This window comes from Melanostigma gelatinosum (assembly GCF_949748355.1).
Source record: "Melanostigma gelatinosum genome assembly, contig: SUPER_10_unloc_1, whole genome shotgun sequence".
Taxonomy (NCBI): domain Eukaryota; kingdom Metazoa; phylum Chordata; class Actinopteri; order Perciformes; family Zoarcidae; genus Melanostigma; species Melanostigma gelatinosum.
Window position 1 is genome coordinate 195385 of NW_027635324.1, and position 17550 is coordinate 212934.

At 42.6% G+C, this 17550-nt stretch overlaps 1 protein-coding gene across 1 annotated transcript; it reads right to left on the reverse strand.

The window, feature by feature from the left end:
* Nucleotides 1-824: 824 nt before the first annotated feature.
* LOC306783933 (septin-7-like) lies at nucleotides 825-17478 on the reverse strand (the record flags this gene model as incomplete). Its single annotated transcript, XM_079297325.1, has 2 exons — nucleotides 825-1309; nucleotides 17211-17478. Coding segments are annotated over 2 exons (753 nt in total), but the record flags the coding sequence as incomplete, so codon positions are not given.
* Between the last annotated feature and the right edge of the window lie 72 nt (nucleotides 17479-17550).

Sequence of the window (17550 nt, forward strand, 5' to 3'; positions counted from 1 at the left end):
CGAGGTCACACGTGACTTTGTTGATATAAATATTCGACCTGCGCATGCGCGCGACGGAATACATTCAGTGTTAAGCACTGCCTCTGGCGGTCATCCAGGATTCATAGAACCGTAGTTACGTTCGTAACTTTCGTTTTATGCTCTTGGATTTCTCGCATGACCTGTTTCTTGAACTGTTGGCATTCCTCTGGGGTGAGGGTGTCTGCTTTGGCGATCAGCGGGATGACATTAACGTTTCGGAGAAATCACTCCTTCTTCAGGCACATGGCTTAATTGTCGGTCACGCGAATTTCGTGACCGTTTCATTGTAACTTGTAAAACTGTGTCTAATTGCCGTCTCCCCCAGTGAGGTTGAGTTTAGGGCAACAGTACAGGGACTGGATAAAAAAATGGAGGCTGGGTCGGAGGGCGATAGCCACCTCACTGACAACATTCCACGCAGCGAGTACGGTAAAGGCACGGGCTAAGTTAGGTGAGGGTTTTTGCCTCCCGAACGTCATGACAACGTCCGAGAGAAGTGCACTGTCCATAAACCGACTCTGAGTTGCCAGCAAGGCAACCACCACCCCCCGGTGTCCTGGCCTTAACCAAATTTGTCCGTCCATTCTCCCACCGACGTAACCCCCGATGTTCCACAAGCACACCTGCGTACACACACGCTTAAAAATTTAGACTGTTTTGTCTTAAATAAAAATTAATAGCAGACTGTATGGTCTGACCCCTGCTCTCCGAGCAGACTGCATGGTCTGAGCCCTGCGCTCAGAGCAGACCGAGCTTGTCCTGCACTCCACGCAGACTAAATGGTCTTGGCCCTGCCCTCCAAACTAAGCCAATCGTGCCAGAGTCCTGGAGGCCTCCATTCTCTGCTGCTCCAGGCGCTGCTGGGCCTCCCAGTTCGCTCTCTCGTCCTCGAACACGCGTCTCTTCTCCTCCAGCTCTCTGTGCTGCGCCTCCAGGTTCTTCTTCATCTGCTCGTGACGCCGCTGAAGCTCTGCTTCAGAGTCTTTGAGCTTCTGCACTTTTTCCTTGACTTTCATCTCGAACACCTGCTCCATCTCCATCTCCATCTTCTTCATCTTAGTCACATGCTCTCGCCTTTCCTCCTCCATCTGGGCCAGAGGACTCTTGGTGGACAGTTGACCTTTAACCCTGTTGTTGTCCACTCCGTTGTAGGTGACCGCAGCCAGCTTCCTGCTGCGGTAGTTTTCGTAGTGGACGTTGTTCGTCACGTCCTTCAGGTCCTGCATGTGTGTTCTGATGAGCATATCTCTCAGGATGGTGAAGTCACAGTGGTCACTGTTTTCAACTTCTGCAACCCCCCAGGGGTATTGTCTCCCTCTGACTCTTTTGCTGTTCACTGTTGATAAAATTAGCTCATATACAGCTTTAATCAGCAATTAGCTCATATACAGCTTAATCAGCAGCTAGTTTATATGCAGCTTTAAGTAGCAACTAGCTTATATACAGTTTAATTAACAGCTAGCTTATATACAGCTTAATCAGCAGCTAGCTTATATACAGTTTAATTAATCACTAGCATATTTGTAGTTTTAATAACCATTAGCTTATGCAGCTCTATTAACCACTTATACAGTGCTCACAGCATACACAGGGCCTGAGAGAAGCAGGAGGAAGGTTACTGAGGTTAACTGCGTCACAAGGAACAGGCAGCCATCTTTAAATAGATAAGACACTCAGATTCAAGCGAGGGACTACGCCCAGCTGAGCCCGGCTTTCTCCACACACTCTTTCTCTAGGACCTCTCGCATTCAACACCTCACTCACACTGACGGAAACCAACGCCTATTGGGAGGGGCCAAAGGTGAATGGACATTCACGGCTTCCAACCAAGCGTAATACACGTAATAAACGTGCTACGTTTGCATCTTTGACTTTGACTAATGTGTATCAAGGGGCGGACCCCTATATTAAGGTTCATGCTGATGTGTTCAAGCGTGTTCTGATGGTGGAGCTCTGCGAAGTGAATCCATTAGATTGCCCATGCATGTTTAATTGTGTTGGGCTGAATAACTCTGTTGATAAATAAATCTATTGCTTTGATACAACTATACGCCTCTGAGAGCTTTCTGTTTCATTCTTAAACCTGCTCTAAGTGTGAAAGACACATTTTTTCACAACAAAGTGGTGACCCCGACGTGATCCAATACGATACAGAGCTTCAGGTTGGAATGTTAACAGGCCTCTCCTTTTGATTCCAGATAACGGCGCATCTCTCCCTTCGAGGCTGGGAACCGATAATTGCCATCGGAGCGAGCTTGCAGCTTCGGGGAGTCTGAGTCGTACCGGTACATCTCACAGGTGAGCAGAAGCCTATTTAACTGAATTCTGCAACATTGTATTCATAGACATATTCCAAATTTTGCTCAGACTGTCCGAACTGTAAGTATTTGCTTAATTATAGAGTAATTGTAAAGATTAAACACACAGCAACAGAGTTGTTATACAGCCATTTGGGGGGTCTGTGTATACGTGTGAATGAGCCCAGCAGAAAACGTCAAATAAAGGCGAGAAATTGCGCACTTGTGATAGTGTAGATGTGAGGTGTTGTGAGCCGTGCGACGCATTGGTTCGCTGACACGTGCTTCGCGCTGAGCACTCAAATTCATGTCACAAAAGGCGTAATTTCTAACGTACTTATGGGATGTTTTGGGCTACGAAGAAATTGCATAACATGACGGGGATATATGTATATGTCATTGATGTCATTGATAAACTGTATTGAGAAAACTGACTGCGGAATTCCCGTATTAAGAGCATCGAGTCTTCGGACATTAACTCGTGAGTGGCGTCCAGTGAAAAATAATGTTACTCTGCTTAGAGTTTCCTTGACGAAGTTTCTGGACGAGAGCACAGAATTTAATTATATCGGTGTGTTGTTAATAACGGAAGAGATTAATGAACGTGTACAGGTCCAGAGATGACCTAGGATAAAAAAGCAGTTAAATTGTGTTGTTGACGTGCTACCCTGATGGTGTAGTGGTTAATATAACGGTCTTCCACGCGGTAGGTTTGGGTTCAATACCCGACTGTAACATTGTTTTTGACAAATAAACAGCGGCCGTTGTGATGTATTAAAGAGCAGAGCTCTTTGATATGTGTGAAATTGGTTATAATTTGACTGATTGTTTGCTAAAAAGCAGTTTTTCATTTGTATCGTGGTCAAGAGGTCAGCGGTACACAGTCTGTTTGCTGAGTTTGAGGAAAAAGACAAATTGCTGTTAAAATGCGCTGCTGATAAAAGTGTGTCTAAAAAAAAAAGAGCTGTTCAGCTCATCCGAGGGCTGCGCTTCTGACTGATTTATATTTAAAGAGACAGCCGTGTATGTTCTAATTTGTGTTCATTGTTTCACTGCATTTGTAACGATATTAATTTCATTCTAGACCATAATTGCGAATTGTGCGCATTTCAGATTTGGTTTTAATTTGTGTTTATCCTTTGACTGTGTTTGTTTGCTGAGAAGCAGTTGTCATTTGTGCGGTGGCCAAGAGGTGTCTGTTTGCTTAGTTTGAGAAAAAGAGCTGTTCAGCTCATCCGAGGGCTGCGCTTGTGACTGACTTATGCTTAAAGAGACGGAAGCGTGTGTTTTGATTATTTAGTATGAATGCGGGTGACTATTTGCTGAGCTGTACGTTTTCACTTTTCTTCATCATTTAACAGCGTTTGTAAAACTCTTCACTTCATTCTGAGACCGTGTTGTGATTTCTACACAAATCTGAGACGGTAGTTTATTGATTCAAGTTTGTTTGAATGAGTGGAACTATTTGGCGCATACATGAGCGAGCTGACAGCTGAGCCGCTGAGGAGTACGTTTTAACTTTTGTTTATTTGTTTGACTGTATTTCTAAAAGATATTCCTTTACCGTATTTGTGATCTGTGCGCATTTCAAAAATGGCAGTGTGTTGCAATTTTGTTTAAATGCGAGTGATTGTTTGAAGTGATTGTATATGACAGAAGGTGTGCTGACAGCTGTAAAAAGTTTGTGCGTTCCTGTGAGGGACAGGCAGTTGAGATCTTGATTTGTGGCTGAATGTTCGTGTGTGGTTTCAAAGTTTGGAGTCCAGAGCAGGAAAAACACACATTATACACAAGCGTTGCATTCACACACACACATAAATCACTAGAATAGGCTGAGAGACAGCTGAGGGTTAATATAAGTGTCAGTTTTACTGGCGTAGTTAAATTTATTGGAAAATTGGGTTCCCCAGGGACTGTTAGCAAAGTCTAATGCGGAAACACAGCAGCCACTATATTCAGCCAGACAGACGCTAAAAATTAGGAATGTACAAGGTTTAAAGCTGAAACAAAGCATCCATTCATTTAGTCAGACAAACGGTGAGAATATTAGGGAGGGTGTGCCTTCCTGATAAAAACACAGCTGCGGCCTTGATTTGAACAAGGACAGAGAGCGGAAGACATTTAAAAAGGTGGGGGCTAGGTTGACACTGTCTGCCTTATAAAAAATATTAGTTACAGCCATTGCTGAGTAATTAAAACATAGCATTTCACACCTAGCAGGGGTATATAGGGAGATTTGTAAATAACATATATTCATACACTGTTAAATAATATGCGTTATACTTGTAAAGCTTATATTGCGGAGTTGTGAGGTCACTGTATGAAGGTCAAAAACGCCGAAAGAAGCACTCCGTCATTCTTTCGTACAACAGAAAAAAGATCAGTGACCCCTGAACAGTAACGCTTGCTAACCATCAGATTAGGGCTGAAAATTGCCAACTTAGTATAATGGACGAGCTTTTGTCTATTCACACAGACACTTTAAAATAACTTATGACTATACTGTTTTCGTCTTCTTCACCCTAAGTGTTAATAATAAAATAGATCATCATTTCACACACATATGTTCCAGAGAAAAGCAGGTTTTAAGACATGCGCCAGTGTAAATGACATCGCTCTGAGTTCAAACAGACACCAGAAAACTTGGGAGAAGCATTGGCTCCCTCTGCTGGTGCTTCATGATAAAAAAAAATTAAAAAAAACATTTGTCATGCATGTTGGCTTTTCTGTGGCCTCTTCAAGAACTGCAACAGGAACAGTGGACAGGAGCGTTGGCCACTCCCTTTCCACCTAGATGTTTCTGAACAAAAAGGAGGGATGGTAAATGCAGTTTTGTATCAGAAAAAAGGGGGAGGAAGAGAGGTACTCATGTATCACTCATCAAAACTGGACCCAGTTGAAGTTGGCCAATCCACCTGTACAAGACACATGGCGGCAATTGCAAAGGCGATCGAGAAAACATCCCACATTGTCATGTGCCACTCTCTGAAAATCCACACACATCATGGTGTGGCTGCATTCCTCCTCAGCAAAGAATTCACGTTCGGAGCTGCAAGAAAATCGAAAATTCAAAAAGAATGCACAAGACCACATATTGTCTATGAAACAGGAGGAATCAATATGGCGTCATCACTACAACAAGGACAAGGAGATCAACCACACAGCTGCGAAGCAAGAGCAATCATTGAAAACAAACTAAGGCCAGACTTAGGAAATACACCAATCTCAGGAGCAGAAATGTGGTTATACACGGACGGATGTTGCTACAAAGGAGATGAAGGAAACACAGCATCCTATGCTGTGGTGAGACAATTCGAAGACATGGAACACACAATAGTAGCATCAGGTATCCTACCTCAACCAGCATCAGCACAACTGGCAGAAGTCGAAGCGCTCATACAAGCCTTGAAAATAGCAGAAGGAAAATCAGTAAACATCTTCACAGATTCTGCTTACGCACATGGAGCAGCTCACGTTGATGGGCCCATGTGGCGAAGAAGAGGATACACAACATCAATGGACGCACCCATCAAACACAAGAAGGAAATCATGGCACTGGTGGAAGCTATGAAGCTACCAAAAAGAGTGGCAATCATGAAATGCAAAGGACATGATGGCAAGGCAAGGACCAGAATAAGTGTGGGAAACGACAGGGCAGATGAAGCTGCTAAAGAAGTAGGAGGATACAGACCAAAACAGATGATTCTGAAAATGGCCATACAAGAACCCGAAATCACTGAAGAAACACTGATTGAGATACAGAAGAAGGCTGGACCATACGAATGGTCTGAATGGCAAAGGAAAGGAGCAACAAAAGGAGAAAGTGGACTTTGGAGATCCCATGATGGCAGAGTGGTAGCACCAGCAGAATTGTATGTCTCACTGATACCAGAGGCACATGGACCAACGCACGAAGGAAAGAAAGGAACATTACAAAGGGTGGAAGCACTGTGGTGGCACCCACGCATGGAAAGTATGGTGTCCCTCTTCTGCGACGAATGCACCACCTGTGGGGATCACAATGTGAAGAAACCGTACAAAACACCTATGGGCTCTTATCCTGTACCATCAGCCTGCTTCCAAGACATCAGCATAGACTTTACTGACATGGGACATGATAACAGAGTACAAGGAAAAAGGTACATCTTGGTAATGGTTGACAGATTCTCAAAGTGGGTGGAGGCAATCCCAACTAAAAAAGAAGACGCACAGACAGTAATAAAGTGGCTGCAAACAGAACTAATACCTCGCTATGGTGTTCCTAGATGCATAAGGTCCGATAATGGTTCACATTTCAGTAATAAGCATTTGCAGGAAGTGGAAGCCAGACTAGGAATCAGACATAGATATGGATCAGTGTATCATCCACAGTCACAAGGACTGGTAGAGAGGGCAAATCAGACGCTAAAATCAAAAATAGCAAAGACATGTGCGGCATCAAAGCTGACATGGGTTGAAGCTTTACCATTAGCTCTAATGGCAATGAGGAGTGCAAAAGGAAATGAGACGCATCTTTCACCACATGAGTTAATGACAGGGAGGCAAATGCCTGGTCCTCCAAGAGACGGTAGTCATATACCAGCCTTAGATGTGCAGCAAGTTGAAATGAAGGCATATATGACTGCTTTAATCACTCTCACGGAGGCTCTCTCCAAACAGGTCCAGCGGACCAGTCCAGCTGACCAGGAGGAAGTAAAAAATCTCATCCGAGTGGGTGACTGGGTCAGGGTCAAAGTTCACAAGAGAAAGTGGACTGACCCCAGGTGGACAGGGCCGTACGAAGTGAAGGAGGTTACTTCACACTCGGTCCAGGTCATAGGTAAATCAGGAGCACCTTGGCACCACCTGACACATTGTGCCCCAGCATCTGAGCGTTCCAGACCCTTAGCAGAGGTCCGAGGTAATCTGACACAAAATGCCGGTTTATCTGTTTGGGAGAACGGACATCCAGCCACTGGGGATTCATCCCCCAGTCACCTGGAAAGACATGGGTATAGGTAAAAGAACTGGGTGGATTCTAATGGGTTTGGGTGTGGCATTTGTGATATTCTTGACTTGGGGATTGAAAATGGGGGACAAAACAGTGAACAAACCAACTAGCGGAAACTATGGCTGTCTGCCAGAGGCAGTGCAAAATCTGACAGGGTTTGAGAGTCATCCAAGCTGCAATCTGACAGCAAGTGGCAAGGATGTGAACATGCAAAATCTGACTAGGTTTGAGAGTCATCCAAGCTGCAATCTGACAGCAAGTGGCAAGGATGTGAACATGCAAAATCTGACTAGGTTTGAGAGTCATCCAAGCTTCAATCTGACAACAAGCGGCGAGGATGTGAACAAAACTCAAAACGACCTCAAGAGAGGGAAGGTTAGGCAAAAAAGAGATGCCTCAGAACCGGCATACAAGCCACCACCAAAAGCGTGTCGTGCATATCTGACCTTAAACTATACCAAGGGGAGCAAAACCGTTTTTACTTTTGATTTGTGTGATGTGATTAACTGTGGAAGACGACCAAAAGCATGGAGAGGTCATGCTGTGTATTTGTGTGCTGACAATGCCATAGTCAACAGATGTGAGAATTACGTGAACGTCGCGAACACAGCGTTTTGTCATTCCTGGGGGGCGGTAACAAAATACACAGGGCGGTGGAAGCCGAGAATGCGAGGGGAAAGTCCGAGAAGGACCTTATGGGACAAAATAGACTTCCAACGAGACTTTTCAGCAACAGCCAATCCCTTATCTCTGTCTCTGAACAACGTCACCAAAAGCAGCACAGGAAAAAACATAATATGGTTCGCCCTATTAGTGGACGTCCCCGGCAAAGACCCGAGAGTAGGAATTCAGATAAATATAATTCCGCACAGACAACCGCCACCACCGGACCCACCAACTGTCTTATCAGAAGACTTTTCTAAATGGACTCCCCAACAGGTGATCCAATTAGCTACAGGACAAGGAAGCGACAATGTTTGGTTAAATTGGATTGTTGATAATGCTATAAAAAACAAAATGAGTGGCTGTGTAGCTTGTGCTGCAGCTAGACCAGCTATGTTCACCGAACCAGCACCACTATATCCTGAATCTGACCCAACAGGATACGCGTGCATGACAAATATGACTAAAATGGCTACTCCACCAAATTGCACTACTCTGGCATCCATATTTCCACCAATTAACAACCAAACTACAGTAGGTTATTTCAAAGCTTACAAAGGACTAGGATCCAGATATGTCTGTTACCATTTCACCAACGATAGAGCTCAAACCAACTTAGGTAGTGTGCCAGAAGACTGGTGCAACGTGACACGACCAGGCTCAGAGATAGGTTCTTGGGCTAGGGGAGGGCTATTTTACTACTGTGGGGGTCTGCGCTTATTCACTAACATACCAACATCTACAATGGGAATGTGTGCTATGGTGAGGCTAGCAATGCCACTTACCTTAGTGGGAGACAAAATACTACAGGAGCAAAACAAAGTACAAAGCCTGACCCAACGCAGACGCAGACATATCTTAGCTAAAAGAGCAGCTGGAGCTGAGTTCAGCCTGGACAGAGGTCCAACCTACATAGATGCTATCGGAGTGCCCAGACGAGTGCCTAATGAATACAAATTGGTAGACCAAATTGCAGCAGGTTTTGAGAGTGTCGCAAGTATTATTCCATGGATAACTGTGAATAAAAATGTTGATCGTATCAATTATGTGCATTACAATGTTCTTCGTTTGGCTAATCATACTAGGGATGCAATAGAGGATCTGGCTGAGCAGCTGGCCCCTACTTCTTTGATTACTGTACAAAACAGAATGGCTTTGGACATGTTGCTTGCTGAAAAAGGAGGTGTTTGCTCAATGTTTGGAGACCTGTGTTGCACTGTCATCCCCAACAATACTGCGCCGGACGGTTCAGTCACAAAAGCACTGAATAGTCTGAGGGCACTGTCAAACGAAATGCAGGAAGCATCAGGTGTGAACAATCCATTTGGAGATTGGATGGAAAACATGTTTGGAAAATGGAAGCACCTGATCTTGTCAATAGCAGTGTCAGTGGGTGTGTTCATTGCAATATTGGTCTCATGTGGATGTTGTATAATACCCTGTATTCGTTCTTTGGTTGGCCGTCTTATCACCACTGCCCTCTCCAAGGAACCATTACCACCCCCTCCTTATGGAGCTTACCCAGTATGGGAAGAGCAGAACAGCCTGGTAGGGTCAGGAGAGGCAGAGGAAGACACCAGCGTGTGAACAGGGCAGAAAGGTAAAGAAAGTGACGTCCTTCAGACATCAAGAGAGGGATTTGTTGATAAAATTAGCTCATATACAGCTTTAATCAGCAATTAGCTCATATACAGCTTAATCAGCAGCTAGTTTATATGCAGCTTTAAGTAGCAACTAGCTTATATACAGTTTAATTAACAGCTAGCTTATATACAGCTTAATCAGCAGCTAGCTTATATATACAGTTTAATTAATCACTAGCATATTTGTAGTTTTAATAACCATTAGCTTATGCAGCTCTATTAACCACTTATACAGTGCTCACAGCATACACAGGGCCTGAGAGAAGCAGGAGGAAGGTTACTGAGGTTAACTGCGTCACAAAGAACAGGCAGCCATCTTTAAATAGATAAGACACTCAGATTCAAGCGAGGGACTACGCCCAGCTGAGCCCGGCTTTCTCCACACACTCTTTCTCTAGGACCTCTCGCATTCAACAACTCACTCACACTGACGGAAACCAACGCCTATTGGGAGGGGCCAAAGGTGAATGGACATTCACGGCTTCCAACCAAGCGTAATACACGTAATAAACGTGCTACGTTTGCATCTTTGACTTTGACTAATGTGTATCAAGGGGCGGACCCCTATATTAAGGTTCATGCTGATGTGTTCAAGCGTGTTCTGATGGTGGAGCTCTGTGAAGTGAATCCATTAGATTGCCCATGCATGTTTAATTGTGTTGGGCTGAATAACTCTGTTGATAAATAAATATATTGCTTTGATACAACTATACGCCTCTGAGAGCTTTCTGTTTCATTCTTAAACCTGCTCTAAGTGTGAAAGACAGCTACACATTTTTTCACAACACAAGAATGGCCATAACTTCTCAAATATGGATCCCAGAACCCACATATTGTGGACACACATTGTGGACTAGGCCTACAATAGGATCACCTGAATAAAATCCCTCTAGATTATCTAGAAAAGATTTTTGCCTGTATAAAACTCAGACTTCAGCATGGGGTACACGTCCTTAAACTGTACACCCTGTCGTACTCTTGGTGAGATTAGACCAACTTTTACTTCTGAAGATGTCAGAGCCCTGCTTTTTTAATATGTTGTAGACAGGCCCCAATGAGGCACATTCAAGTTGGATGGGACTCCCTAGCACTTAGCATGCCTGCGCGGGAAGAGGGGCAGTTGGCCTATATTTGAATGGGGCATTTTGAACGATAAAATGAATGGAAAGTGATTACCCAAACGGCCCATCCTTCAACTAGTCATAACTTCTCACAACATGGTTGAATTTGATGGGATATTATGAACTGGGTGAACTGGGTGAGATGGGTGAACTGGGTGAGATGGGTGAACTGGGTGAACTGGATGAGATGGGTGAACCATGGATTTGTCACCGAACTCGGCCCAAATTCCCATAGAAAGCAATGGGCTAGGACCCTTAAAATTGAACGGTCAGTCGACCTTTGGCCGATGACCATGTGGTATGAAAATCAAGGGGAAATTCCAAACACTTTTCCTATAGTGAATTATGGATTTCTCACGAGCTCGGCCCAAATTCCCATAGAAAGCAATGGGCTAGGACCCTGAAAATTGAACGGTCAGTCGACCTTTGGCCAATGACCATGTGGTATGAAAATCAAGGGGAAATTCCAAACACTTTTCCCATAGTGAATTATGGATTTCTCACCGAACTCGGCCAAAATTCCCATAGAAAGCAATGGGCTAGGACCCTGACAGTTTAACAGTCAGTCGACCTTTGGCGAAAGACCATGTGGTATGAAAATCAATGGGAAATTCCATACACTTTCTGCGATGGTACACTTTCTGCTATGGTAAACTCCGTACACGTAGAAATTACGGCCTTTTGACTCAATTCTGCCTAGACACCTAGAAAACAATGGGCTAGGAGGCTGAAATTTTCACATTAAGTCACCCTCTGCCCCAAGATGAAATGGTCTGAATATCAACGGGAAATTCTGTACAGTTTTCCCATATTGATTCATGGCATTTAGCATTTATTTGGCTTAAATAGACGTTCAGTTAATACCCCTAGAAAGCAATGGGCTAGCACGCTGAAATTTTCACGGTCAGTTGGCCCTTGGCCACAAACCACGTGGTATGAAAATCAATAGGAAGTTCGGTACACTTTTCCCGTAGTAATATATGGCATTTTTCTTCATTTTAAAGTTATTTGGCCTAATTACCCCATAAAACAATGGGCTAGGACCGTGAAATTTTCACAGTCATTCCATCTTTGCCCCATCGTTAAATCGTATGAAACTCAATGGCACATTCCAAACACTTTTCCCATAGTGAACTATGGATATCTCTACCCAGATGACACTTATGTTCCGACATGGCCTTCAACAGTCTTTTCTCTCAAAATGTCCACTTTAATTTAAAGTAGAGATTTGATTCATTTTCTCCTTCAAAGAGGGGCTCGTCACCATTACACACCTATAATCTGGGCCTCGTAGCTGCAAGTTAAGGTCCCCAAAAACAGCCCCAAAGGTCAAAATTGAGGCATATGACCTCATCTTTCGGCCTGTTTTGGCAAGTGAGAAACGGGCCATTAAATCGTAGTGAAAGGTTGGAACTGCCTGATTTTTGCATAAATCAGTCGCCTATGATAAGGTGATGCAGGATCTAAAGCGAGATATCTGTAGAACCTTGGGAAAGCTAACTTCCGGTAGCAGCATGCTAACGACTTGAATCCAATTGAACCTTGAAGAGGGTCCTGTTTTGTCCATCATATGTGAATTTCATCAAAGAAGGCCATTGACAAGTGTTTTAAAATTGATCAATATTAAAAAGTGGTCAAAATCCAGATTTTACCAGTCTTTTCTCAAACGTTTTATACTTTAAAAAGGGGTAGGGTTTTAAATCCTTTTCTGCCTGAAAGAGGGGCTCGTCACCATTACACACCTATAATCTGGGCCTCATAGCTGCAAATTAAGGTCCCCAAAAACAGCCACAAAGGGCTTAATTGGGCTTAATTGGGGCCTTATTCACTTATATTTTGGCATATGCAAGAATGGCCATAATTTCTCAAATATGGGTCCTAGAACCCCCAGATTGTGCACACACATTGTGGACAAGGCCTACAATAGGACCACCTGGAAAAAATCCCTCTAGATTATCTAGAACAGATTTTTGCCTGTATCAAACTCAGACTTCAGCATGGGGTACATGTCCCTAAGCTGTACACCCTGTCGTACTCTTGATGAGATCAGACCATCTTTTACTTCTGAAGATGTCAGAGCCCTGTTTTTTTAATATGTTGTAGACAGGCCCCAATTCCAGTTAACAGCGTCACACCAGGAAGAAAAAGAGGTCATAGTGGAGGACTGATTGTTACTGGATAGAAGTGTTAGCACTGGTAGTCTCGTTACCTTTATTCTTCACTATGAAATAATAATGATGAGAGCTCTTAAGAAATCTATTTTTTGTATTCTTGTGTGAGTACTATACTTTTGAATACTATTTTGCATCGTAAATTCATAATATGTTAGTTAAATACACATATAAATACTTATGTTGAATACAATGGCTTGTAAATAGTTGTAGTTTCTATTTTATGAATATCAATGTTTGTATAATTTTTTAATCGTTCAAAAATGCTTCTATTACTTAACTTCATTAGAAATGCTTGTTTCATTTCAATGTCCTTTTTTAATAAAAAAAATTTTTTTTTACATACTTTATACAAAATTCTAGTTGAGTAATAAAGTCTCAACTTAAGCAGGTATTTTATGTAATCCTTCCATTTTAGTAATTACTATTACCTGTCTAAGTTATTAACAAAGGCTGCAGGCCGAGCCTCAGAGCTCCCTCATGCTGATCGTGACCGAAGGAGTGGGGGATGGGTGAGGTTACGGTGGGGACAGTCAATGTCATGTTCTGTGTAAAGTACCTTAAGTTTCATTGCTGACATTACACAAAACCTGACGTTTACCATCATCATGGGGACCATGGCGTGGCCCCTCCCCCATCAGTGCATGCGCCCGTGGAGAGGTGACTCACTGCCTCAGACTGTCGAGCGGCTCCACACACATGTAACTTGACGGGCTAGCTGTGGAACCTGGATGGAAATGGTAAGTTTTTAATTATTGTCCGAGCTCCGAATGTTGGTACATGTACTGCCATATAAAAAGAGCTGTTGCAATGTGCTGGAAGTTAACCGAGATGGACAGCTAATGTTAGCTAACACTAAGCTAACATGTGCAGCTAGCATGTGCAGCTAACAGAGCTGTGAGTGGAGCTGGGTCTGGATAAAGGTGGAGGTCTGAACAGACATGAGTGCAGCTTCCTGCTGTCACAGTGTTTTAACACATTGATAAGGCAGGGTATGCTAAATGTAGCCTCTGCTCCAAGGAGATGAACTACAGCAACAAGGGCTCACATGTCCTCTCATCACACTGTTCACTGTTTCGGGCTTGTCACCTTTTTCACTCATGAGTTTGCAGGTATGCGATCTGAGACCAGCCTACCGTTAACGGAAGGCTGGACAACTAATTACAGTTAACTACAAATGGATAATTTACACATCGTGGGGCTTTTTTACAGTCACAAAATGATATTTAGATATTTTTTAGAATTTATATTTTATCATCATTATCTTTTCCCACAGAACGTGAATATTATGCTCAACAAAGTGACATATTTGACATATTGAGTCAAGGTTAACTTTAAAAAAAGTATTTCTTCACATGTAAGCAGATATTGTAATTCAAATAACCATGGGTATTGAAGTAGAATATTTAGCCTCGTACTTTCAGAAATAAGTAGATCACCTTACTATAATGCAGCCTATAAGACCAGAACAAATTACTTTTAATTTCAGTCAAAATGTAATAATAGCAGCTCAGGCAACAATTTTAATTCCACCAAATTCTACCACTGCAGCTTGAAATACAGAGTACTGTAACATGACTGAATGTGTCCCTTGTGCTTTCAGGAGGATGGAGCATGTTTTTCATCCACTGGTGGCAGCTCTGAATGCACAGGTGAGAGAGGGGAGAGACCATGATATGGTTTTATGTTGAGGTTTGTAGAAAGTCTTTTGTAATCGTGGAGAATATTATACTGAATACTTCAGGGAGTCTATTGGTTTCAATCCCAAACTGATCATACTCTCAGGGTTTAAATCATATAACTATTTAAAAATAGTCTAGACGCAAATGAAACACATTTTGACCCATCAAAGATGATGTTGAAGTTATTAGTTCATCGTAAACCATATTAACATTTCTATCCTCTAATATATTTGCAGGCGCTGATGTGACAGATGGCTTTAACCCTGAACAGACCAACGAGGTAGGATATGTCATCTTCTTTGGGTTCTTAATTGACAGTTAACCTGCTCGACTGTGAATGTCGAACAGAAATCAAAACAATGCTAGAGTAATTCATTTCTTACAGACTACAGCTAGTTAATCACACATATTAGACTTCCATTATTACGACAGTGTTTCCCACAGGGAGATATTAAATAGTTTGCACTGCAGCCACTTATTCATAATGTCTGATGAAATATAAGTTGTAGTATTTGTTGTTTGGTTGTGTATTATTTTATTGATGTAAAACAGTGTAGACTGGTAGGTAGGTAGGTGGGTAGACTGATAGGTAGGCAGACTGGTAGGTTGGGAGCCTGTCTAAACATTACAAAAAAATGATTTGTTTTTCAGGAAGAACACCAGCGGTCCAGTGACAATACCGATATTCTTGACCCCACTCCAGCTGATGTCGATGAGGACACAAGTGTTCCAGAGCTCATGAGAACCGACAGTGGAGTTGTAAGTTTATTTGCAAAACTTCACATTCTAACATGAAAAGGGCCATGACATCTGTCAGTTTACAGGAATCAGGGTAATATGTTCAGAGGCTGTGATGATTATTGAAAGCGGTAATGTGAAGTGCCACTACGAGACAAAGCACAACTCTTTTGAGCTAACGTCTCGCATCTCAAATAAAGGCACAGGAAAATAAACCTAAGAGCCCAGTATGATCAGAATCCTAACGCATGAATTCACTGACCAACAATGACGTTAACAGAGAGGAATAGAGCTGAAACAAGTGGATTAATAACCACAGATAAAGTCCTGCTCGCTAATTCATCTTATTAGAAGATGAGAATAATATGGATATCTTGGTTTTCTTGGGTGACATCACTTCACACCTGAATTTAATTAATTTAAAGCTGCAGGGTACTTCATTTCTTTGTTTTAAGATGCACATTTTTCAAAAGCTTTCGGTTATGTAATTTAATCTTAATCTCAATTTTAAATCTGACAATAAATATTGTTTATGTATTATTCAATTGATCTTTCTATATTTGATAATCAGTTGTTTTCTACATACAGACTTTAATACAACTGTTGGCTACTTCAATATACAGTATATGGAACTAAATCAGAGTGCAAGTTAGACATTATTATGATGTTCTGGAGATTTAATGAGGAAATTCTCTCTGAATGGACCTTGTTGAACTTTAATTGAATACCCCGGTCATAGATGTTTAAAACTACCCGAAACAACACAACAATCTACGTTAATATGCGTGCTGTTCCACGGCATTGTTAAATGCTTGTGATTTTACAATGAAGAATATCCAAGTCTAATCCTTTCTTTTTCTCTTTCTTTTTTTAAGCTCAACAGACACGAAAGAGAACCTCTATCAAGTTCTGAGTACAGTGATGAGGATGAGTATGTTCCTCAATATGATGAAGAAACAGAAAGTGACTGTTCAGAAGAAGAGGTCAAACAGCACACGGCAAAGAAGAGAAAGGTACAGAGAACTTCAACCAACTCTCAGGAAGGAGATGACCAACCACGCAAGAAAACACATAAGACACGTTTTACTTCCCTGGCTGAACCTGACACCGACAAATCCTCATCTAATGGTTGCGACGTGACGGTCATGACCTTGAAGAAGAAAGACAATGGAGGCAGACTGTACAACAAAAAGTTTTACTGTGTGTTTTGCTCTAAGCCTTTCAACAAAATGGCACGCCATTTAGAATCAAAACACAAGGACAAACCTGAAGTGGCAAGAGCAATAACATTCCCAAAGGGTTCTAAAGAACGAAGAATACAGTTCAGTGTATTGAGAAATAGAGGGAACCGTTTCCATAATAATCAGGTTATTAAAGAAGGAAAGGGAATGGTGATACCCCGTCAACAATCAAGTGGACCTGTAAACGCCAGTGATTACATGCACTGTATAAACTGTGACGCCTACCTGAAGAGGAGATCACTATGGAGGCACATGCAGAGATGTCATCTACACAAGAAAGTCAAAGGTTTAAAGCCAGGGAAAACTAGAGTGCAGGCCCTTTGTTCGAATGCTCAGCCAGTTCCAGACAGCGTGAATGCACGATTTTGGAAGCTGGTGCTTGACATGAATCAAGATGAGGTTACAGATGTTGTCCGGAAGGACAACATCTGTACTCTTGGTACAGATTGACTCTTGGTACAAGAAGGACTCTTGGTGGACAGTTGACCTTTAACCCTGTTGTTGTCCACTCCGTTGTAGGTGACCGCAGCCAGCTTCCTGCTGCGGTAGTTTTCGTAGTGGACGTTGTTCGTCACGTCCTTCAGGTCCTGCATGTGTGTTCTGATGAGCATATCTCTCAGGATGGTGAAGTCACAGTGGTCACTGTTTTCAACTTCTGCAACCCCCCAGGGGTATTGTCTCCCTCTGACTCTTTTGCTGTTCACCTCGATGATGGTGTTGCTTCCTACTACAGCCAGCGGCAACTTGTCCTTTATCTTCTTCACCAGCCGGTTCTCTTCTTCGTCATCGGTCTCTGGGAACTCGTAGATCTTGATTTTATGCTCTTGGATTTCTCGCATGACCTGTTTCTTGAACTGTTGGCATTCCTCTGGGGTGAGGGTGTCTGCTTTGGCGATCAGCGGGATGACATTAACGTTTCGGAGAAATCACTCCTTCTTCAGGCACATGGCTTAATTGTCGGTCACGCGAATTTCGTGACCGTT